The sequence below is a fragment of the Macaca mulatta genome, chromosome 3 (assembly GCF_049350105.2).
Source record: "Macaca mulatta isolate MMU2019108-1 chromosome 3, T2T-MMU8v2.0, whole genome shotgun sequence".
NCBI lineage: Eukaryota > Metazoa > Chordata > Mammalia > Primates > Cercopithecidae > Macaca > Macaca mulatta.
Window position 1 is genome coordinate 14964820 of NC_133408.1, and position 22693 is coordinate 14987512.

Consider the following 22693-nt stretch of genomic DNA (forward strand, 5'->3'; position numbering starts at 1 on the left):
TACAGTTTAATGTTTCTGCTGGGAGTTTGGCTGTACGCATTAAAACTTTTAAGATGCTTATGCATGGGTTTGGATTTATGATGGGCCCGTCCCCCTGGGCCTCTCATAGTACCCCATGCCAGAGCAAACTGTAGCCCCGAACTATTGCCTGGCCTCTGTGCCCGTAGGCTGCTGGCACTGAAGTGGGTTGCACAATGGATAAAGAAAAAAAGATAAAACAACTTTTTAGATACTTGATCCTGCAATTCCATGTCTAGTCATTTATCCCAGTGAAATAATTACAGATGTGAGTAGAAGTTTTGTTAGGGAATAATATTTATATTAGCTGGAAATGGGACTTCTAACTATCCACCAGTAAGAGATTGGCTGAGCAAATAGGGGACTGGTCATAAGACGGAATGCAGCGATTAAAAATACTCTAGAGGCTGGCCATGGTGGCTCACGCCTGTAATCCTAGCATTTTGGGAGGTGGAGGCGGGAGGATTGCTTGAACCCAGGAATTCTTGAGACCGTCCTGGGCAACATAGTGAGATTCTGTCTCTACCAGAAGAAAAAAATACAAAAGTTAACTGGGCGTGTTGGCGTGTACCTATTGTCTCAGCTACTTGGGAGGCTGAGGTGGGAGAATTGCTTGAGCCTGGAATGTCAAGGCTGCAGTAAGTCGAGATTGCACCACTGCACTCTAGCTTGGAGGACAGAGGGAGGCCCTGTCTCAAAAAGAAAAAAAAATGCTGTACTTAATGGTTTCAAAGTTTTTTAGTGATACATGATCAGGTGTAAACTGAGTTATAAAACTGTAAAGTACGATCTCATTTTACTCAAATAGAACAGCATGAATACATCAGAAAGTTAATAGTTAACTCAGACAATGTTAACAGTGTTAACTTCTCGGTACTGAGGCCTTGACTTAGTCTTTTGGTTTGTCTGGTATTTTCTGATTTTTCCTTTTTCACAAATAACGAATTTGCTTTTGTAGAAATTCTGTGTGCCCAGTAAGCCTGTGTGGAGCAAGGAAAATTGTAATTGCTTTGCTGCTTCTGCCCACTGTCACCACTGCATTAATAATGATAGTGTCAAGCGCTGGTGGCTATTTCCCTGGGGATTGAAAAGTAGGAAGAGAAAGCAAAAAGTCAACAAACTAAATCAACCAAAATTCTACTGCCAACTTAAAAAATGATGACCTTCTCTTTAAACATATCTCAGCAAGTCTAAGCGAGAAATTTTATTAGTTTGTTATGCCATACATTCTCTTTCAAATAGTATTTAGTTAATTTTAATATAAGAAAAGAAAAGCAAAATGGAACTAAAGACCTACTGAACTTCTTAAAAAGTTCTGTCATTGGTTCACCTCTAGGTGCTCTTGATTTCTTTTCTTTCCTCCTTTTTGTTTTTTTTGTTTTGTTTTGTTTTTTTGGAGACACTGTCTTGCTCTGTTGCCTAGGTTGGAGTGTGGTGGTGCAATCATAGCTTACTGCAACCTCAAACTCCTGGGTACTACTAATCCTGCCACCTCAGCCTCCTAGGTAGCTAAGACTACAGTAAGAGTACATGTGCGCACCACCATACCCAGATCATTTTAAAATTTTTTTTAGAGACAGGGTCTTGCTATATTGCCCAGGCTGTTCTTGAACTCTTGGCCTCCCATAGTGCGGGGTTTGCAGGCATGAGCCACTGTGCCTGGCTTCTTGATTTCTTATGTCATGGAAGTGGTTATGTCTACTGGAAACTTGTGTAGTTAAAAAAAAAAAAGAAAAACTTAAAAAAAAGAAAAGGTAAAAGGCATTCTTTGCTGTACTACTTAAACAGTAATATTCTCTCGTCTATTCTCATTTTCAAAATATTTTTGAATTTAATGCTTTGAAACTTTTACTTTCAGAATTTATTCCCTGCATTTTTAGCTCAGGGATAAAGGAAGATAGGATCTCTACCATCAATATTTTATTATCTACACTGAAAACAAAGGTACGTGCTTGGTGATCAGTGTTTCTGTTGTCTGATTTCCCTCGAGCGTGGAGATATTCTCCGGTGTTTACAGTACTGTAGAGCTACAACATCTTACGTTACGTAGACTGTTGTATTGGTTGAGTGGGAACTTCTTCCTTAAGCAGAAACTTGTTCTTGTTGATGAGCATACCCCGAGACTAGAAGGTTAAGGAATAGCTGAAGCAGCCAGTGACGTCCAGACGTGGCTGCTGTTTTATTACAGCAGCAGAAAAGCTGATGGTCAACATTTCACAGCAACCCAAAGTGATCATCGTGGGCTGTCAATTATAAATAATACTTCATTCACATAGCTAGCAAAAGGTTGTTTTGTGTCATGTTCCATATTCTGCCTTTTGCAAGCATCTCATCCATATTTGAAAACTTGCTAAAAGGATCACTGCCTTTAACACAGAAACACCTTAAATCAGCAGTAAGAAAAACTCTGTGACCCTCCCGACATGACATGTTGTCCAGAGTCCACATGAAAGTGGCTAATAAGCATGAAAGGACTTTATGTTCAAAGTATTTTAAAGAGCGATTCTCAACTGGGGGCAATTTTGCCTTCTACGGGACATTTGGCAAACTCTGAAGACATTTTGGGTTGTCACAACTGGGGAGGTACAACGGGTGCCTAGTGAGGAGACAGCAGGGATGCTGCCAGACATCCTGCAATGCTCAGGACGGCCCCCAAAACAATTACCTGGCCCCAAGTGTCAGTGGAGCTGAGGTTGAGAAACCCTAATTTAAAGTAATGCAAATAGTGACATACAGATTTTTTTGCCTACTAAAATAGCATTGCCTTTTAAAAACAATAGTGTTCAGTGCTAGCCAGGATGCTTTGAATCAGATACTTTCTTGAGAAGGAAGTGTTGTATCCCCTATGGAAGATAACAGTTCTGACAGGATGTGTCAGAGGTCTTAAATATGTTCATGGACCCTGATGTATGGTGGTTCTGAACTGGGGGAGTTGCATCAGAACCACTAGGGGAATGTATTTGAAATATATATACCTGGGCCACACCCCTAGGGATACTGGGGGTAGGTTTGGGTGGAGCTGAGAATTTGTTCCACAATTCCACTTGCAGGAACCAGAGTCAAGTCCAAAGTCAGATGCAGTGAAAGCTTTGTTCAAGGATGCTAATCACGGCTTTGTGGAGAATAGCCAGAATTTAGAAACAACTAATTGTAAACACCAGGGGAATGGTTAGATAAGTGGTGGTCCACTCATAGGATAGAATGGTATTTAGCCCCCCAAAATGTTCTACAGGGATTTTTAATGATGTGGAAAAGGATTATGTTTCATAAGTAATCACATATAAATAAAATCTCAGGCAAAAAATAACTACTACATACACATATATATTGTGTGGGTGTGGGTGGTGACTGAAATGAAATGTATCAAAATAGTAACTAGGTGTCCTAGGATGGTTGGGAATATTGGTGAACTTCCCTTTTATGTTTTTACTTTTTTTAAACCAAATTTTCTGCCACTAGCATGCGTTATTTTTATAATGATCAGAAAACAGTGAGCACCATTTTAAAAGTAATTGAATTCCATGAACTTCATTTGTTTTTATTATTGTTTTCAGGTAGTTCACAATAAAAATATCACAAAAACCCAGAAGGTGCGTTTTTTTACGGGGCAGTTATTGAACCACATAGCATCGCTGTACAGCTGGAATGGGATTACCGACGTGAACCCGGAAGATGTCAAGGTGCAGACCCTTTTTAGTTTTCATTGACCTCGTTGTTGGAATTTGATCCTCAGGGTCGGGAGAGGGAGAATTCTCAACGCTGCACCAGACTTGAAGTCCCCTCATTTGATCGGTTTCTTTTGACTGTGGTTATATGGTTGTATTAACCCTCTGCTAATTGCAATAGGATTTTTTCCCCTAATTTCTTAATCATGCTAATACATATATATATATTTTTCTTTTAGAAAACCATGATTTCCTTGAGCTGAGCCATATCTTAGTTTTCCCTGCAGCATTTGCCTGTTAGACCTGCAGGGTCATCCCGGCCCTCTTTTCCTCCTCTTGCTTTACCTCTGCCTTCCTGTCCTTCCATTCTTTCATGTCCAGTTGTTGGAGTTTCAAGCCTTGTTGCGTGTTGTTTGTTTGTTTGTTTGTTTGTTTTTAACTTCAGGATCCTGAATGTCTAGGAGCCTCATCTACTGACATATGTAATTTATTTTGTGCTAGTTAACGCATGTGCTAAATTGAAACAGCTGCTCTCACACTGACCCAATGCCAGTATATATTTTAATTTCCCTCAGGGTGTTACTTAACATGGACTTGGCCAGAGTAGTAAAGGCGCGGACTTCCTGTTAACGTTATAATAACTCACCTCTCAAGAGTCTACTACTTCACCTCCTTTTATCTTGGAGACTTGCCCAGGTCATCTTGTTTTGAACATGTTTTTGTATGCTCTAGAGCAGCAAGCCTCGGAGGCTGCCTAAAAACACTCCCAAATGTGGAATTTTATTCAAATGAACAAGAGAAATTAGATCACTTTAAAGCTTTTAAAAATACAGGTTCAAGCTTGTCCCTCTTCAGAGTATTCTTTTATCTTGATCGGTGTATCTTTGGTTGTTGTTTTCATTTACTGTTTGGAATGATACCAGATGTTTAAAATGTTTTCTAAATTGTCATCAGGCAGTTGATATTGTCCTTGTTTTTACTGTAGCTCTTACTTAGATGTATGAGCTTGGGATTTGCATTGAATTTTTAAAAATCTTCATAGGTTTCTGCTGAAGAAGCAGGGAAAACCATGGTACGGGAGCTCGTTCATAACTTCCTGATGGATCTTTGCTGTTCACTCAAGCATGGAATTAATTTTTATGATGCATCTTTGGGTACCTTTGGCAGGTAAATTATAACACTCTTGTGGACCCCAGGGTGTGTGTGTTCCTTAGAAGTCACCACATACATGAGTGTCCAGTGGAACTGTAGTAGGTTAGAACTAGAACTGTGGACATTATCTAACTCATTTCAGGGTTGAACAGTTGTAGTCCCAGAGAACTTCTACTCGTTGCACGTCCTCGGGGGCAGTTCTGAGGGTAGCTGTCTATTAGCACTTAGTTAGGTCATGGGATATTTCACCCAGGGAGGTGCTGCAGATGTTTACCTAAAGACAGTGTTCGTCAGCTGGAGTTCAGGAAAGGCGTCTGCCTTCACAGAGAGGGTTGGCCCTGACATGGGCCTCACAGCAGTCCTGATGCAAGTGCCATTGTTATGCCAACTTTGCAGAGGAAGAAAGTAGTTCTAGAGAGGTCCAGACCCTTATCCTGGTTAAATGGCAGAGCTTGCATTGGAATCCAGGAAGTCTAGCTCCAAACTGGTACTAAACAGTCCTCCCTGTCCTCGACAGGCTGCCCATGAGTCACGATTTCAAAATTGTTTTTATTTTTTATATTTTGTTTCATATTTCACAATTGTGATAACATTTCATCAGTAAGGAAACATAAAGTTCAAATCTACTGGTTTTGATTATATTCTTTGAGACTTTCTTTTTGTAGTAGTATAATACAGGTCCATGTAGTTTTTTTTTAATAACAAAAACAGCTTACTACTGTTCATCCTATCTGCTTTTTCCCCATTTGACAATAAAAATATTGGCCACGTTTTCTGGTCATTGTAAATTATTTATTTTTTACTCCTTGTTATTCTATCATAGCATTATATCACAAGGATTTAGGCAGTTTGATTTACTTCTAGTTTCAGCCAGTCAGGAAATCAGGTGATTCCTTCAGAATGGAATAACGTGGTGGGAATTTTTCTGTCTGCTTATGACTTTGTACATGTTTTGATTCTGAGGTTACTGTGATTTAACTTGTCACATCATTTCTTTCTTCTTTCATCAGTAAGAATGAGCTCATTTTCCTGCCAAAACACAACAGCAGACTTTTATAGTTGAATAGAATAGTACACCATGCTTAAAACGCATGCATTGTTCTCTCTTTTTAAAGCATTTTTCCTCCATAACTAGGCCCCTGAAATAGATGATCATTTGATGGGCGTATTGAATCAACTTGTGAGTATGCGTCTGTTTGCAGCAAGCTGTGATGTATGTGAATTTTGAAGCCATGGGCAAAAGACAAGTGTTTGTGCATAAGGGAAAGGAAGGAGATGTGTTTGTGAATGGTAACAGAAAGCTTTGGGAACACTGAATTGCATCGTTCCCTGTTCCCCAGTAGACATGTGGCCCACTCCCTCATTTCATTCAGGTTCCTTTGCAGACCTCACCGCTTCAGGGAGGCCTTCCCTAGCAGCCCTTTCTGAAATTGTCCCTCCACTGTCACGGTGTTTTTGCCTGGCTTAGGCTTCTGACTGTTCGTTTATTTGTTTGCCGATTTATTTATTTGCTTGTTCGTTACCAGATTGGTGAGAAGTGGTGAGAACAGGTGCCGGTCTGTTACGGGCCTCCAGTCCCTAGGACAGTGCCTGGCACATAGTAGGTGTTCACTGAAAACTGGTGTTACAGCATAGAGCAAGGATTGGCACACTTTTTCTACAAAGGGCCAGATTGTATTTTAGGCTTGGCAGCCTACAGTCTGTTGTGACCACTCAATTGTGCCACCAAAGCATCCATAGATGTAAATAAGTAGGTTTACCTGTGTCCCAATAAAATTACAGTGATAGGTGCTGAGCCCTACTTTGCCAGTCCCTGGTGTAAGTTAACAGCAGGCAGCTGGGCTTCAATTGTAACTTAGCTCTGAGACCGTCACTGGGTTAGGCATCCTCTCTGCCTCCATTATCTCGTCTATAAAGTGGGAATAAAAGTAGTGCCTGTCGTAGAGAGGTGGTGGTAATGCCTAGAGCAGTGTCTGGCATGTATCATGCACTACATAAATATTAGTGCTCTCCATTTTATTACGTTGTTGATTAAAGTATGTGTAGTATTTTTAGCACTCTTTGTAGGTTTAATATCCTTTTCATTTGACAGCACAAACTATATTTGTTCATGACATTTTCATATTAAGAAAGGATATTTTCATATCCTTTTTTTAAAGGATAGTTTTTCTGATCAAAATTATACTTTCTAATTTGATTTTTAAAAAACTTTTTAAAACTATATGTAAAGCTGTCCTATAGCATTGTAGTTTTACCGAATTTATAAGGGGCATATGAGACACTGGGGACCCTAGAAACCATCGCTGTGTCATGCACGAGGCCGAGTCTGAGGGTTTTCTGGGTGTTTTGACTTCCCAGGGTCAAGCAGATAGGAAAGGGCGTACTTTCTAAAAAGACTTTGAGGCAGGTGAAGCCTTGTTACCTGGGGCTTTCGCTGTGTGGATCCTGGGGTTTTACTCCCTTTATGCAAGTTTGAGTCTCTGTGGTCTTTCCTGCGTCTTACTTTTTTTTTTTGAGATGGAGTCTCGCTCTGTTGCTCAGGATGGAAGGCAGTGGCGCAGTCATAGGTCACTGCAGCCTCGAACTCCTGGGCTCATCTGCTGCTTTTATTATCTTCTCATACCTTTGAAGATTGTCCACTTTGAGACAACTTTTCAATATTTTTCCCCATCCTAGCTTTTTTCAGCTGCTAAATGAAGATGAGGGAATTTGAAATAAGCTAGAAACAGGGAAGGCAGAAGGCCCGTGCAAGGACCTTGTGCTGTCATGTCAGATTTCTTGTCAAGAAATAATTTGATGGCACTCTGGACCATGCAGCAACTCATGAGCAGTTCATATAAAAAAACTTTATTGCCAGGTGTGGTGGTGCGCACCTCTAGTCCCAGCTACTCAGGAGGCTGAGGCAGGAGGATCACTTGAATCCAGGAGTTCGAGGCTGCAGTGAGCCCTGGTCACACCACTGCATTCTGGATGACAGAGCAAGACCCTATCTCTAAATAAAGAAATAATAAAACATTTTAAAAAGTAAAAGAAGTCCCCCTTTCAAGAGAAAAATGTCTTACCTGCATTTTTTTACATTTACACTCACATATGTATTTACATAGTGCTTTTTTTTTCAGATGGAGTCTCACTCTGTTGCCCAGGCTGGAGTGCAGTGGTGCAATCTCAGCTCATTGCAGCCTCCACCTCTCAGGTTCAAGCGATTATCCTGCCTCAGCCTCTTGAGTAGCTAGGACTACAGATGGGCACCACCACACCTGGCTAATTTTTTGTGTGTTTTTAGTAGAGACAGGGTTTCACTGTGTTGGCCAAGCTGGTCTTGAACTCCTGACCTCAGGTAATCCTCCCGCCTTGGCCTCCCAAAGTGCTGGGATTACAGTCGTGAGTCACCGCAGCCAGCCCTACGTAGTACTTTTTCATGTGTGGCTGGAGGAGGGATGTCAGTAAAATCTCAAAATGAAGTTTGGGGCTTGGATTCCTCCATGCTGGTTTTGCCCTTTCTTTTCAGTAGCCTTGACTTCTAGGTAGACTGGTAGGTGGCTGAGGTAGAGTGAGAGAGAACGGTGTTCTTCCCTTTCTTTAGAAAGCAAATTGAACTCAAGGGAGGGAAGTAGGAAAGAAGAAATGGAGCAGGACAATCAGAGACTTAGACTTTTTCAGCCACTCAGAAGTAGAGGATGGGAGGGAAGTCCTCTGTGGAGAGCGGGAAGCCCCAGGCCCCAGAACTCCCACTTTATGTCTTGGGGGAAGTGCCCCAGGCTGTGATTGCTGTGTCCACTGAGGGCAGTTCTGCAGAGCTGTATCACCGTGAGCTCTCAGGGTGCTTTGACCTCTCCCCATGTCTCTTTCTCTAACAGAGGTGGAAACCTGACACTTTTGCACTTCTTGTTGGGTTTGAAAACTGCAGCTGATGATGAGCTGGTGGCTGACCTTGTGGTGAACATCCTCAGAGTGTGCCCGGACCTACTGAACAAATACTTCAAGGAAGTGACGTTTTCCTTTATCCCACGAGCGAAGTCTACTTGGTTAAATAATATCAAACTACTAAACAAGGTAAAAAAACATATTTAAAAGTCTGTTAGCTAGGCTGGGCATGGTGGCTCATGCCTATAATCCCAGCACTTTGGGAGGCTGAGGCAGGCGAATTACCTGAGGTCAGGAGTTTAAGACCAGCCTGACCAACATGACGAAACCTGCCTCTTACTAAAAATGCAAAAGTCAACCGAGTGTGGTGGTGTGCGCCTGTAATCCCAGGTACTTGGGAGCCTGAGGCAGGAGAATTGCTTGAACCTGGGAGGCGGAGGTTGCAGTGAGCCAAGATTGCGCCACTCTACTCCAGCCTGGGTGACAGAGCGAGACTCCATCTCAGAAAAAAAAAGTCACTTAGCTAGATAGGGGGGCATAGGGAGTTGGGGGACTGGCAGACATTCTGATCTGGTAAACTGTACAATATGAAGACCTTTCAGGGATAAAAAGGGATATTTTAGATCATGTAAATTTGGTGTCCTTATCTTCTATAGCATTTTGCCTTTCACTGAGCTGAATTTGAAGTTTATTCCTTTAGAATCTTTTGAGCCAATTTATCTTGTTCATCAAGATTCTGCCTAGAGTGAAATCCCAGCACAGTTAGACTGGGATTGATGAGATGCCTAATTATCTTTTCTCCATCTCAGCTCATAAAAAGCAAAATAAAATGAAATGTCTGATTTGTCAGATAGTTTTTAAAGGTTGCTGCTTCAGTTAGAAAAACTTGAAATAAGCTGTGGAACGTTGGTCTGATGGTTTAAGTGGATGTGCGTTACCTTCCTCTTGATTATGGTGTCAGCATCTGCCCATTTACAAATGGAGGTACCTACTGTTAGTTCTTTGGCAGTAATGCCTGCCTTGTTTGAACTCTCTGTCACTGATTCATGGTTTGCCTAGTGGTAAAATACCTGGGATTGTTTCTTGTGCCTCTGCCTGGGCCTGGCATTATCTGTAAAACCAGCTTTTATTCTGCTTGAGTGCCTATGTGCACCGTCTCCACATTTACCTTGGGATAAGGAGGATGTACTCCACCCCTCATTTTGGTACAGATAGTCCCGGGGCCAGCACCCTACTGGGAGCTGCATCTGATACAGGGGAGGGGTGAGTGTGTGGTCTTTGCAGGCCCAGTATTGAGTCCTTACTTGGCTGCTAACTAGCTATGTAGCCTTAGGGAAATTACCTAACCTCGCTGAGCTCCAATTTTGTCACCTGTGAATATATTTTTGTTTAAATGTAAAGTGTCCCTATCCCAAAGGGTTGTCAGGAAGCTTTGAGAAAATGGCTTCCTGATATGCCTTCCTGACATCATTTGTCAGGTGCCTGTCAGGGGCAGCCGGAACTGATAAGTAGCACCATTCGTAGTTCTAGCGGGGATTGATTTGCCATCAGAGGTTTTAAGAGACTCTGCAGACCACAGGTCAAGTTCTGCTCTGAAGGTCCTTTGTCTGTTAACAGCCAGTGTCCTGACCTCATTTGTCTTTGACAAGTAGATTTGGGGGAGTTAATCTTCCACTCTGCCTTGTGGGGAGTCTCGAACCTTTACTGCTATAATTATTTGATTGAATGGCTTCACCTTCGGGTGCCTACAACTAGTCTCAGGTTTGAAACTTACTTCCAGCACCAACTATATCTCTTTTTTGCTTTTCCTAGATCTATGAGGCTCAGCCGGAGATTTCCCGGGCATTTCAGACCAGAGAGTTTATACCCTTGCCTCGGCTCCTGGCAATGGTGATGGTGACCACTGTGCCCCTGGTGTGCAATAAGAGCATGTTCACCCAAGCATTAAACGTAAGGCCATGCGGTTGCCCCACTTCTGGAACTGCCTCCAGCTAAACTCGCTGGCTACATGATGTGATTATTCTGAGAACCTGCCTGGATGTGGTTTGATTGTGTTTTGTTAGGGAGCCTCTGAGGCTTCCAGGACAGAGGCTGTAGTTTGAGATAACCCATGAGTGACAGGTCCACGCACGTGGGTAAGGACCTTGGAGCAAAGAGACTTTGCTTCTAGGGACACTGGACTTCATGTCCTTGGCCCTGCTCCATCACACAGCGGGGACCCCTGCATCCCTCCAAGCCTTTCTAGTCCTGCCGGAGGGTGAAAGAATGTCTAAATCAGAAGAAGGAAAATTCATCATTAAAATCTCATTAGTTTAGAATTTCCAGACATGGTAGGAATGAAATTTGCCCAGCACATTCTTTCTTTTATGGTTTAGGTGAATGGTGTTAAGATGCCTGGTGAACATATACTTTGAAGGCCAGCTGTTTTCAGGCATTTTTGGAGGACATGTTCATGGAAGAAATTGATACTTAAATTTTACATGATTATTTGTTATAAAGGTCCCCATGCCCCTTCAGAAACCACATTCTGAGGGGTTCACATGTCTTTCACCCCAGCATCACGGGCGTGGGTGGATGGCTGTGGGTTGTTGGCACACCTGGGTCCTGGGCCCTGCCAGCCCCTCCTAACCCCAAGTTGCGTGAGGTACCTGGGGGAGGCCAGGTATTCGGAGGGGTGTCTTTGTCCTTCTAGGCAGGCTGAATTGTGTGGCTTCAGGAGGAGCAGGTTGGCTGTGGTGGGTTGCACAGGCGCGGGTTGGCCCTGTAGGAATGAGCACAGTCACTGTAAAGTGGGGTGGACTCCTGAGACCATGTGAGATTCACTGTTTTTTGATACCCCTCCAGGGTTTGTGCTGAGCATGGGTGATGGGGTGAGGAGTAGAGAGGAGGACTGTGTGGGAGTAGGCAGAAGGGTCTCGTGTTGTGTTTGTCAAATCATCGTATGCAAAATTGGCACCCAGCTAGCTTGCCCAACTGTTTTAATTAACGTGGGAGACATTTGCATTTCTCAAAGGGCTTGCGGGAAAACCAGATTGAAAGGATTAGTTTGATGAACCTCCTTTATTTATTTATTTATTTTTTTTCTTTTTTGAGACAGGGTCTCATTTTGTTGCCTAGGCTGGAGTACAGTGGTGTGATCATAGCTCATTGCAGCCTCAAACTCTTGGACTCAAGTGTTCCTCCCACCTCAGCCCTCTGAGTAGCCGGGACTACGGGTACACACCGCCACACCCAGCTGATTTTCTTATCTTTATTTTGTGTATAGACAGGGTTTCACTATGTTGCGCAGGCTGGTTTCAAACTCCTGGCCTCACGCAGTTTTCCCACCTCGACCTCCCAAAGCGTTGGGATTAGAGGTCTGAGCCACCACACCCAGCCAGATGTGCCTTCCCTGTGGGCTGCGTTTGCTCTCCCCTCCAAGCTTGCTCCTGGTAGGCTGGGAGAGAAAAGCCTGTCTCCTCCTCCTCTCAGTGTTGTTTCAGGATAAAGGCTTGTGCCCCTAGAGGGGTGTTCTAGCTCCTGCACGGAGTGGCTCCAAGGAAGGAGTCTCAGAGGACACAGCCTCCTCTCCCCCTGTTGGCTGTTGCCATGCCCTGCAGGGCCAGGACCAGGGCCACTGAGCCCAGCCTTGCCTTCCCTCCACAGGTGCCCTTTCCGAGAGCCAAGACTGCTTTTATGTGAGACCCGGTGATGCGAGTGCCTCCAGGGGCTGGAGTTAGATCATGTTTGTTTGGGTTTTTTTTTATTTCTTATGGTTTTGTCTAAAAAACTTCTAAAGCATACATTTTAGAATCAGGAAGAGAAGCTTTAGCCTATTTTAGAAACAGGAAGTAAGAAAGCGTTTGGAAGCAGGGCCCGGGTTGTTGGTTGAGCTTTGTGCTCCCAGCGCCTTGGGTGTGGTGTGCATGCTTGTGTGGGGCCTGCCTTTGAAGCGATTGTGAGGCCGGCCATTCTTGGCTTAGGATAGTTCCTGTAGTCCTGATTTAGTGTGCAGTGTACGCAGAGTGAAGCCGCAGCTGACTGGAATGCTGGGGCTCTGGGGTGTCGCGGTTACTGAGCTAAAAGTAAACCAGAAAAGCTCTTTGTTTCTACCTCACCGCCAGTCTGCAGTGTCCCAGCCAGGGCTTCTCAGATCTCAGTGTTGGAGGGCTCTCCTGGGGATCATGTGAAATGCAGATTCTGCTTGAGTTGTCTGGGCCGGGGCCTGGGAGGATGAGGCGGGAGGATTGCCTGAGTCCAGGAGCTTGAGGCTGCAGTGAGCTATGATCGCACCATTGCACTCCAGCCTGGGTGACAGAGTGAGACCCTGACTCAAAAAAAAAGAAAACAGTGGCAGAGTGGCTTCTGATGAGATCTGTTGTTAATGGAGAACATTCACAGTAGCTGAGTAGTTGTCTCAAGGCTTACCAAAGAGCAGATGATAAAAATGAAACTACTGCTGGATGCTGCCATTAGTGGTCGTTTCCTGGCGATTGCTGAGGTCAGACCCAGAGGATATCAGGAGGGTAAGGTACCCAGGTCGCCTCTTCTCACAGTGTAGAGACCAGCTGTTTCATGCAGCTTCCCCTGTGAGTGACCTGAGGAGGGGCAAATGCCAGCCAAGCCCACACTTAGCAAATCTGTGTCCACCAGTGTATCCTAGAGACATTTGTGCATTTAACTCTTTTTCTTCCCAGTTGGACAGCACCTCAGTGAGGCACACGGCCTTATCCCTTATTTCTGTCGTTTTGAAGAGGGCATTAAAAACTGTTGAACACTGCCTGAATAAAGAGGTGTGGCAGGAATCAGGCGTGTACACAGCTGTGATGATGGAAGAATTCGTGCAGCTCTTCAGAGAAGCCCTGAGCAAGGTAGGCTCCAATCCGGGTTTGGGCTTTCCTTCCAGACCTCACCAGGTGGAAAAGGCCGTTCTGGGAGCTCAAGGGCGGAAGCCAAGTGATGTGTCCTTGGAACCGCAGGGTTGGATGGGCCAGCGGGCAGTGTGGTAGCATGGGTGCTGAGGGTCAGCTGAGAAGACCTGCCACTTGTGATTATAGGCAGTGATGTCACAGAGCATGATCCAGAAGTCTTGTGCAGAGTAAGAATTTAGACGATACACGTGTTCTCTCGCAGGAGTTCTGGCTCTGGTGGGGACCTCATGTTCAATCAGGAGCCGTGTGATGTTGTTGAGGGGTAGGTTGTGTCCTTACCCCTCACCCGTGGCTGCAGGCACACACACACCACACTGTGGCCCAGCGAGAAGGGATGCAGTGGCTCAGGAAGCCCCGCTTGCTTCCTGTGGCTGAAGGCCAAGCTTCTGTAAATTGGCTGGCTGCTCTGAGAGCCCCGGTCGCACAGGGCAGCTTTCCCTGAGCTGCTCCTGAGAAAGTCTTTCTTTGTTCCCCGTGTCTTTTGCTCAGGTGAATGAGGCTTAAGGGGTTTGTTTTAATGATCAGCACTTGCCTGTTCACGAAATCTTTGCTGTGTATAGTTCTAGAAATTATACTGCAGAACATGGTCGGGCGCAGTGGCTCACACCTGTAATCGCAGCATTTTGGGAGGCCAAGATGGGTGGATCACCTGAGGTCAGGAGTTCGAGGACCAGCCTGGCCATCTGGTGAAACCCTGCTTCTACTAAAAATACAAAAAATTAGCTGGACGTGATGACGGGTGCCTGTAGTTCCAGCTACTCAGGTGGCTGAGGCACGAGAATGACTTGAACCTGGGAGGTGGAGGTTGCAGTGAGCTGAGGTCACCCCACTGAACTCCAGCCAGGGTGACAGAGTGAGACTCCATCTCAAAAAAAAAAAGAAAGAAAGAAAGAAAAAATTACACTGCAGAGCAGAGCTTATGGTGGATATGGGCCTGTTTTCTCACCACTCGTCCGTCTCCTTCTTACACACAGTCCTGTAGGCTCGCACCCCACTCCCTGATTTTTGCATCTTGTGGGTATGTTCAGTTCATTTGTCTCCCTTCGTGGTTGAATACAACTAATATTTTACCTCTTTTTCCCTTTTAGATTTTGCCAGACCTGAACACTATCGTGTGGGTCTGGCAGTCACTTAAAAAGCAAGAGACCAAACCAGATGACAAGAAAGGGAAGAAAGGGAGTGATGGGCCCCCAGCTGCCTGCGAGGCTCGCCAGTGCGGTAAGGGCTCAGGGGTGAGGGGGCACTCTGCCTTTTGCATGGGACGGAGCTGACACTGGCAGCCTAGGATAGCTCCTATCCAGAGAGTCCTGGAGCAGTGCTTGTTTCAAGGCACCTCTGGCTGTGAATGTGTCTCTATCTTTTTTTGCTTAGGGAGAAGAATTGGAAAGGAATCATAGATTGAATTTTAGTATCTGTTAGACATGTGCCCATCTTTATACAAGTACTGTGTGTCTCTGAAGACTTGAGTGTTGGGTGCCGTGTGCTCTGGCCTCTCCAGGGACGGCAATACCGGGGTGCTGTCTCTCGCTCTGCAGATAGAACTCAGAGCCTTGTCGTTAGTCAGGCATTGAGCTTTGTCTTATGTCTGTGTCGTATTTCATCCTGACGGCAGCCCTGCAGGGGTAGGCTCTGCTGTGTGTCCCTGTTGCTCAGATGAAGACATGAAAGCACAGGGAGACAGAGTGACCAGAACCTGTCCAAGGTCACAGCAGTGAAATGAGGTTTTAACCCAGATCCCCTGAACGGTTTTAACGTTTTTACCACGTTGACTCCTTAGACCCAGGTACTGAGCAGTCTGTCCGCAGCCTCAGTGTGCAGCATGCAGTTGGCTGCAATGTGGTGCCACACCTGGTTCAGCTGCTCAAGGACAAAGAACCAATATGTTTCCTAATTCAAACTGTTTCTTTCTTTCTTTTTCTTTTTCTTTGTGTGTGTATGTGTGTGTCTGTGTGTGCAGATGATGCGGAAACCATTCTTTTGAAAGCTGTTCTGCTCCAGGTCATATGCCTCTATCAGAAGGTGGTCCCCCACGTGGTCACGCAGTACAACTTTGACTTCAGCAAACTCCTGAAAGGTGGGTTTCAAGGGCTTGCAGACAAGCCGCCACTGTTCCTGCCAGTGCAGGTGGAGGAAGTGCCAGTAAACCAGAGCAGAGCCCTGGAGCCAAGAATCGGGAAGGCTGGTGGACAGTTGACTGCATGCTCCTCCGTCAGCCTGAGAAATTGTACTTGCATCAGTATTTTTTAAATAGCTGGTCTTCCATAAGTAAATATCAGATGAACACTTGGTAGCAGTGAGAACAATGGAAGAAGCCAGCCAGCTTCCGAGTGCTGAGCAACCGGCATGAATGGCCCACAAATCCGAGCACGTGACATTAACTCTAACGTCACTTTTCAAGGGAGTGGGGGTGCAGAGGGTATAGCAGAAACCAGGATCCTGCAGAAGGGACGTCCTGTTCATGCAGAGACACTTTTGACATAGTTACCTCATCTTTTCCCCCACTGAGTCAGCTTCATACTTTTAAAAGTAACATAATGCTTGTCTGGTCATGTTTCCTGGATGGTAAAGTTTGTCTGATACACTTTATAATTGGGCCTGTGGGAGAAGACTTGCAAAAATACCGTTCTTGGAATTTATATAAGCTATGAAATACTCCTTTTCAAAAGCTGCAATTCACTTTTTAATCATTTGAAGGTGACTGGTTCTCTTTGCTGTGGAAATATGAAATTTACTAGAATGTGGCCATTTAGTATTTAGTAGCAAAGGAGAAACCCAGAGAGCCGGCTAGAGGATGAGGACCCAGTCTCAGGCGCAGGTGGCTGCAGTCTTTGTCCACAAAATGCTTGCTGTCTGGGGAGCCAGGGAGAACGTTAGCGAGAGCCCACCCCTGGAGGGTACGTGGTGGGTGCAGTGATTTCAGCTGTTCAGGGTCAGTGCGGACTGTGTGGCTTCTTCAGGCAAGTGGGATTTGGACTTTCTGTTGAAAGATTTGTACAGACCAGGGCGTGGGGAGACATCAAGCGAGATGTGCCGCGTGAGAGTGAGCACAGGACAGAGAAACAGAACCTTGCATCCACCCTTTTTCTTTCTCCATGTTGAGTTCCTTGACCTTCTGGCCAGGGCAGCAATTGCTGGGGACTCTCGTCCACGTGACTTTTTTCAGCCTGCCTCTTTTTCACCCATAGGCATCATCTCCGAGCAGGGCCTTCGAGAGGAGGTGCCTCCCATTCTGCAGCACCACATGCTGAAGGTGGCCCTGGAGCTGCCGGCCAGCAAGTTTCTGTGGTTAAAGGCACAGGTAGGAAGCAGAGCTCCCAGTCTTCTGCCCTAAGCTAACCTGCTGGGCCAGGTGGCTGCTTGGCCTGATGAATTGCTAACTGGCTCAGAACCTGACGGGGCAAGACGAAAGAGGTTAAGCGTTCTCATTTTAGAGAGACCCACAGCAGAGGTCCTGATTCATGAACCAGAAGGCCTGGGAACCTGCTTGCTTTTGTAAAATAGGGTGCTTAACATGTCCTTGCTGCAAATACATTGTTGCTGGGTCCAGGGAGTTTCTTGTTTATCTCAACTGTTTTACATTTTTCCCATTTTAAAATAATAAACAAAATAAAATACATTCCTTTTGCTTTACCCTCATCCTGGGAGAATTAAAGACGAGATGAGAATAGATACCAAGTCAGAAGAGGATTGAGGCTGGTGGAAGAATCAGTAGACATTGCCAGCATTTTTTTCTAGGTCGTTAATAGAATATCTTCCAGAACTTTTTGGAGAACATAATGTTAAATCATAAAGGGAAACTCAGGATGCCACAGAATTTTACCCTGGGCTTAAGCCCAGGATGCTGCATCATTTCTATGCAAAGAGGAGGAGGGAACATGATCGAGCAAAATTAAGCATTGTCTAAGTGTTTCTCATAATCTGAGCTGATTTATTTTTTAGTGACTTAGATTTTACATGGAACCAATAGTATGGAAATGTATGTTGGCATTTTTACATGTGACATATCCAGGAAGACTTAAGAATGCTGTGCCTCTGGGACCATGTATCTCTCTCTCGAGTCCCCGTACTGAGGCTTCCCGGCGTCGTAGCTGAGGATCATTCTTCCTGAGAACTTACTTGCGTGCTGGGCAGGATACGGGTGCTTCATGTGGCTGCTCAGTTCACGCTACTTAAAGACAAGGCAACTGGGCACAGAGTGTCAGAACCTTCTTCAGGGTCCCGTCCATGAGTGGTGGGTCCAGGATGGGACCCAGGCGGTGCTGCCCAGAGCCCTGCTTGCCACCATTCCACTGAGATGTGAGGTCATTGCCACCAATCCTAGGGCGGTGACAGGCTCGGGCATCGCTGATTGCCACCATTCCACTGAGATGTGAGGTCATTGTCACCAATCCTAGGGAGGTGACAGGCTCGGGCATTGCTGGTTGGTTTTTACTCCAGCTCAACTGGGCTCATGGGATCTTGATAATTTAGTTGGAAAGTGAACAGAGGCCTCATAATTTGAAAGAACCGGTATGAATTTATATCCTGTGCCCCACCTTATGCTTATAAGATACATCTGCTGGCTTTGCCTAAGCTAACCAGCACTTCACCACGTTCAGGGTTGTCCTCATTGCCAAGGGCTGCAGTGAGACACACGGGCTCAACAGAGTTTGGATTGGGGATTTGGAGCTCCATGTACTTGTTGAAGACATGTGTTCAAAGCCCAAAAGCCTTTTGAGGAGGTTAAATTATGCATAAGCAATCCATTCTGCCAGCACCGGCATCCTGATGAAAGTAACAAGGACATGTTTTGACGGACTCAGCGCTGGGGTCCCTCCTGCTCACTATCCACCAGACAGCACAGCATCTGCCTTGGTTTCCAGTGAACAGCCAGGTGCCTTCTCAGTGCCTCAGTTTCCACATGTAAAATAGGGTAGCAGCTGTACCCACCTCACAGGGGTATTGGGAGAATTCAGTGAGTCAGTGTAAGCTGGGTCCCTAGGATGACTCCAGCACAGGAACACGGCTACCTGTGCTTACTTTTGCTACTCTTCCTGCCAAATTGTGGTTAAAATGAGATGAGGTAAGGACCTGGCAGCATACTGTGCGTTCAGCAAGTGATGGCTCCTGTTATGTTTTGTTTTGTTTTTTGTTTTTGGAGATGAAGTCTCACTCTGTTGCCCAGGCTGGAGTGCAGTGGCGTCATCTGGACTCATTGCAACGTCTGCCTCCTGGGTTCAGGTGATTCTTCTGCCTCAGCCTCCCAAGTAGCTGGAACTACAGGCGTGTGCCACCATGCCTGGCTAATTTTTGTATTTTTAGTAGAGACAGGGTTTCGCCATGTTGGCCAGGCTGGTCTCAAACTCCTGACCTCAGGTGATCTGCCTGCTTTGGCCTCCCAGAGTGCTGAGATTACAAGTGTGAGCCACCACGCCTGGCCCTGTGGTATGTGTCTAATATATAACTATATATTAAAATTATATATGTAATTATGTATATTAAAAATACATAATATTGTTTAAACTCTAGGAAGGCCCAGATGCAGAAATTATTGGAGGTGAACGATCGGTATTTTACTTACTAATGAAAATGTTTGTGACCAGTAGTCATTTACAACTGAAGTCATCGACTAAACTTCTGATCATGAAGGTGAGCATTTTCTACCAGTTTCTGACTCTGAAAAGCATTTTGTATAGATCTTCCTTATGGTAAGTGTTTAACAGTTGTTGAATTCAGGACGTATTGGGATTGTTTTTAGTTTTAAAATAGAAGGTTTTATGGCAGTTAAATTTATTGTGTCTTACACTTAGCTACATTTCTCAGAGGCAGCCTGGTACATTGGAGAGACTTTTTTTTTTTTTTTTTTTTTTTAGGTAGGTCATTTCTAGCTTGTTGTAGGCTCACTAAATACTACATTTTGGCTTCTTGGTGTTGATTAGGCAGTGCCTCTTTCCTCCTTCTCAGGCTCCGGCCTTCTCCAGGGCTTTCAGCCTTTTTGCCCAAATCCATCACCCACAGCACATGGGTCATCAAAGGCAGTGGAAAATAACAGGAATTTATTTCCTTCTCTTTTATTGTCCTTGATACTCATGTTTCCAGAGCTGTGTCAGGTCTTATGATGGCAGTAGGACATCTAGTCCTCGTTTCTGCTCTGCAGCAAACAGCTTGGGGGATGCACTATGTTTAGGGTACAGAGGTTTGACCTTCCACTTGTATTTGAAGTGCTGATAACCTTGCTGCACTTACAGCCTTCTCTCTTGAGCCGCTGAAAGAATGTGGCAGGCTAAGTTTTGACCTCCATAGGCTGCCATTTCCTTCCAGGTAGTGCAGCTGTGAACCTGACCCCCGCTAGATTTCATGATCACTGACTGCAAATAGATGAAATTGGCACAGTCAGGCTTTCCTTCGGTGCATGCTGTTGCAGGGCTCTGTGCCGTAAGTCCTCTTAGACCCTGAGTTTCCGCTGTCAGATCATTTGGGGAAATCATTTCATCACTTCTGCACATTCAAGTCCTGCCTCATATCAGCTTCTCTTCTGTTGGAAATAGTGAGTCTTGAGGTCTGAGTCTTGAGGTCCACGTTGAAGTGATATGATGTGACTGGCTCGTGATGTTGGAGAATTTCATACAGGCTGAGGGTTGAGTAGCTGTGAGGGGTCAAGTTTTACACATTTACCTGGGTCTTTGTGAAAATCCAGAGGCCTTTGGCTCCTAAGTAGCAGCCAAATTTTTTCACTTCTTTTTATTTAGGAAATGAGGATAAAGGATAAGCAGCCATGAGAGAAGGGATCATATTGTCTTTTTTGTTTGTTTGAGACAGGCTGTTGCTCTGTCTCCCAGGCTGCAGTGCACTGGTACAATCACAGTTCACTGCCATCTTGACCTTCCGGGCTCAAGTGATCCTCCCACCTCAGCCTCCTGAGTAGCTAGGGCCACATGTGTGCATCACCACTAACCCGGCTCGTTTTTTAATTACTATTTTCTGTAGAGACGGTCTCAACTATGTTGCCTGTGCTTATCTCAAGCTCCTGGGCTCAAGCAATTCTCACACCTCAACCTCCTGAAGTGCTGAGATTACATGCATGAGCCACTAGGCCTGGCCAGATTATATTGTCTTTGAGAAAGCGTAGAATGATTTCTTTGTTTCCCTCAACAATGGGGATATTATTTTGAAAGACTAACTTTCAGAGAAAAATGGGATGAAACTTTCACCGCCTGCATGCTCCGTGGGCGTGTGGTGCCGGAGCACAATGAAACTGCTTGACCTCCAGCAGAAAGTGGGTCCTGTAGGCTGGGTGCGGTGGCTCATGCCTATAATCCCAACACTTTGGGAGGCCAAGGTAGGCAGATCTCTTGAAGCTAGGAGTTTGATACCAACCTGGCCAACTTGGTGAAAATTTGTCTCTGCTAAAAAGTTACAAAAATTAGCTGGATGTGTTGGCACATGCCTGAAATCCCAGCTACTCGGGAGGCTGAGCAGGAGAGTCTCTTGAACCTGGGAAGCGGAGGTTGCAGTGAGCTGAGATCGTGCCGCTGTACTCCAGCCTGGGCGACAGAGCGAGACTCTGTCTCAAAAAAAAAAAAGTGGGTTCTGTTCTGACTTTTTCACTGGTACCTGCTTCCTGGCAGATTCTGCAGGACACGGGGGTGTTTGAGCACACCTGGAAGGAGCTGGAGCTTTGGCTGGAGCATTTAGAGAACACCGTGGAAGAGAACAGAGAGACTGTGATTCAGTTTCTGGAACGCGTAAGCACATATTTCCCACATAAAGGAGCATGCTCAGAGATAATTATATTAACTTCTTAGCGTAATCGAGGCATTTTTGATGCACCAGCACCAAAAGGCTTCTTGGCCTGACTTCCTTATTATTGCTGAGACTTCAGAATCTTCGTTTTAGAATATGTAAAATAGGTATATATTACAGCATGCTGTTTCATTTCCTTTTGGAAATTTGTTTTTGCACAGGGGAATAGGGGCATACCAAAAGTGATATTAAAAGCAGTGCTATACTAAAAGGAGATTTTTTTTTTTAATTCCACAACAAAAAGTTTAGACCCAACTTCATAGTAAAATTATTCTAATTAAGGATTGAACATACTATGTCACTTCCCTTGATTTTGACCAGTGACATTTTTTGGCTTTTTCATTTACCTGTGACCATCTGAATGCTTTCTACTTGGCTCTTTAATGCCCAGATTTTATTGACATTGGTGGCGAATCCCTATTCATACACAGACAAAGCATCTGACTTTGTCCAAGAAGCAAGCACGCTGCAGGCCACTATGACGAAGCAAGAAGCCGACGACATGAGCATTCCCATCTCCCACATTGACGGTATGTTCCACTCTATCCCTGACATAGACGGTATGTTCCACTCTATCCCCCACGTTGACTGTTTGTTCCACTCTATCCCCCACGTTGACGGTATGTTCCACTCTATTCCTCACGTTGACGGTACGTTCCACTCTATCCCCCACGTTGACGGTATGTTCCATTCTGTTCTGTGTTGCTCAAAGGTCTGAAGACCAAGCCACAGTGACATGTTAAGAGATTGAGAACAAGAACTGCACTGATGCCCTAGGCCAAGTGCACACAGTCCCTTTGCAGCAAAGACCAGCCTGTTCTGGAAATGAAGTCTCCTTATGTGTTCATGTAATAGGAAACACTTGCTGTTTTATTTATGTAGTACTTACTGTGTGCCAGGTAGAGTTTTAAGCTCTTTGTAAGTCCTAACTCATGAAAATCTCATAAGCAACCCCAAAAGAAAAGGATATTATTATTCTCCTCATTTTATATGGAGATAAGAGCTGGGGCACAGAGAGGTTTAGTATAATAACTTGCTCAAGCTCATATAGCTACTACATAGCAAAGTCAGGATTTGAACCCAGGCGCTCTGGCTCTGGCGTGTGCTTTAACCCTCACACTATTTTGCCTCTCAGATTTTGGCTCGTTTGCCTGAATATCTGGGTTAAAGTTCCTGGGCTTCTTGTGTCACTTGAGGAAACTTTAACCTTTTATCACCTCAGCTGAATATCCTGCATTTTATCAGACAAAGATATGAAAGATTTCATAGGCAATGTCTTGTCTGTTCAGGGTCAAACTATAT

The 22693-nt window shown here is 44.9% G+C and overlaps 1 protein-coding gene and 1 non-coding gene across 3 annotated transcripts in view; both read left to right on the forward strand.

Moving 5' to 3' along the window:
- Positions 1–22693, forward strand: part of URB1 (URB1 ribosome biogenesis homolog) — an 81101-nt gene that overhangs the window by 14994 nt on the left and 43414 nt on the right. For both annotated transcript variants that reach the window (XR_003727897.2, XM_015133032.3), the window contains exons 6-17: positions 1877–1962; positions 3573–3698; positions 4726–4850; positions 8693–8888; positions 10512–10649; positions 13376–13549; positions 14698–14827; positions 15567–15683; positions 16795–16907; positions 19118–19237; positions 21217–21333; positions 21783–21921. Coding sequence is in view for 1 of the 2 variants with exons in the window: in XM_015133032.3 (XP_014988518.3) it covers positions 1877–1962; positions 3573–3698; positions 4726–4850; positions 8693–8888; positions 10512–10649; positions 13376–13549; positions 14698–14827; positions 15567–15683; positions 16795–16907; positions 19118–19237; positions 21217–21333; positions 21783–21921 (1581 nt within the window). In the remaining variant the exon portion in view is untranslated. The remainder of the gene's footprint in view (positions 1–1876; positions 1963–3572; positions 3699–4725; positions 4851–8692; positions 8889–10511; positions 10650–13375; positions 13550–14697; positions 14828–15566; positions 15684–16794; positions 16908–19117; positions 19238–21216; positions 21334–21782; positions 21922–22693) is intronic.
- LOC114677240 (small nucleolar RNA SNORA42/SNORA80 family) lies at positions 62–197 on the forward strand. The gene has a single exon (XR_003728531.2). It is a non-coding gene; the product is annotated as a small nucleolar RNA SNORA42/SNORA80 family (small nucleolar RNA).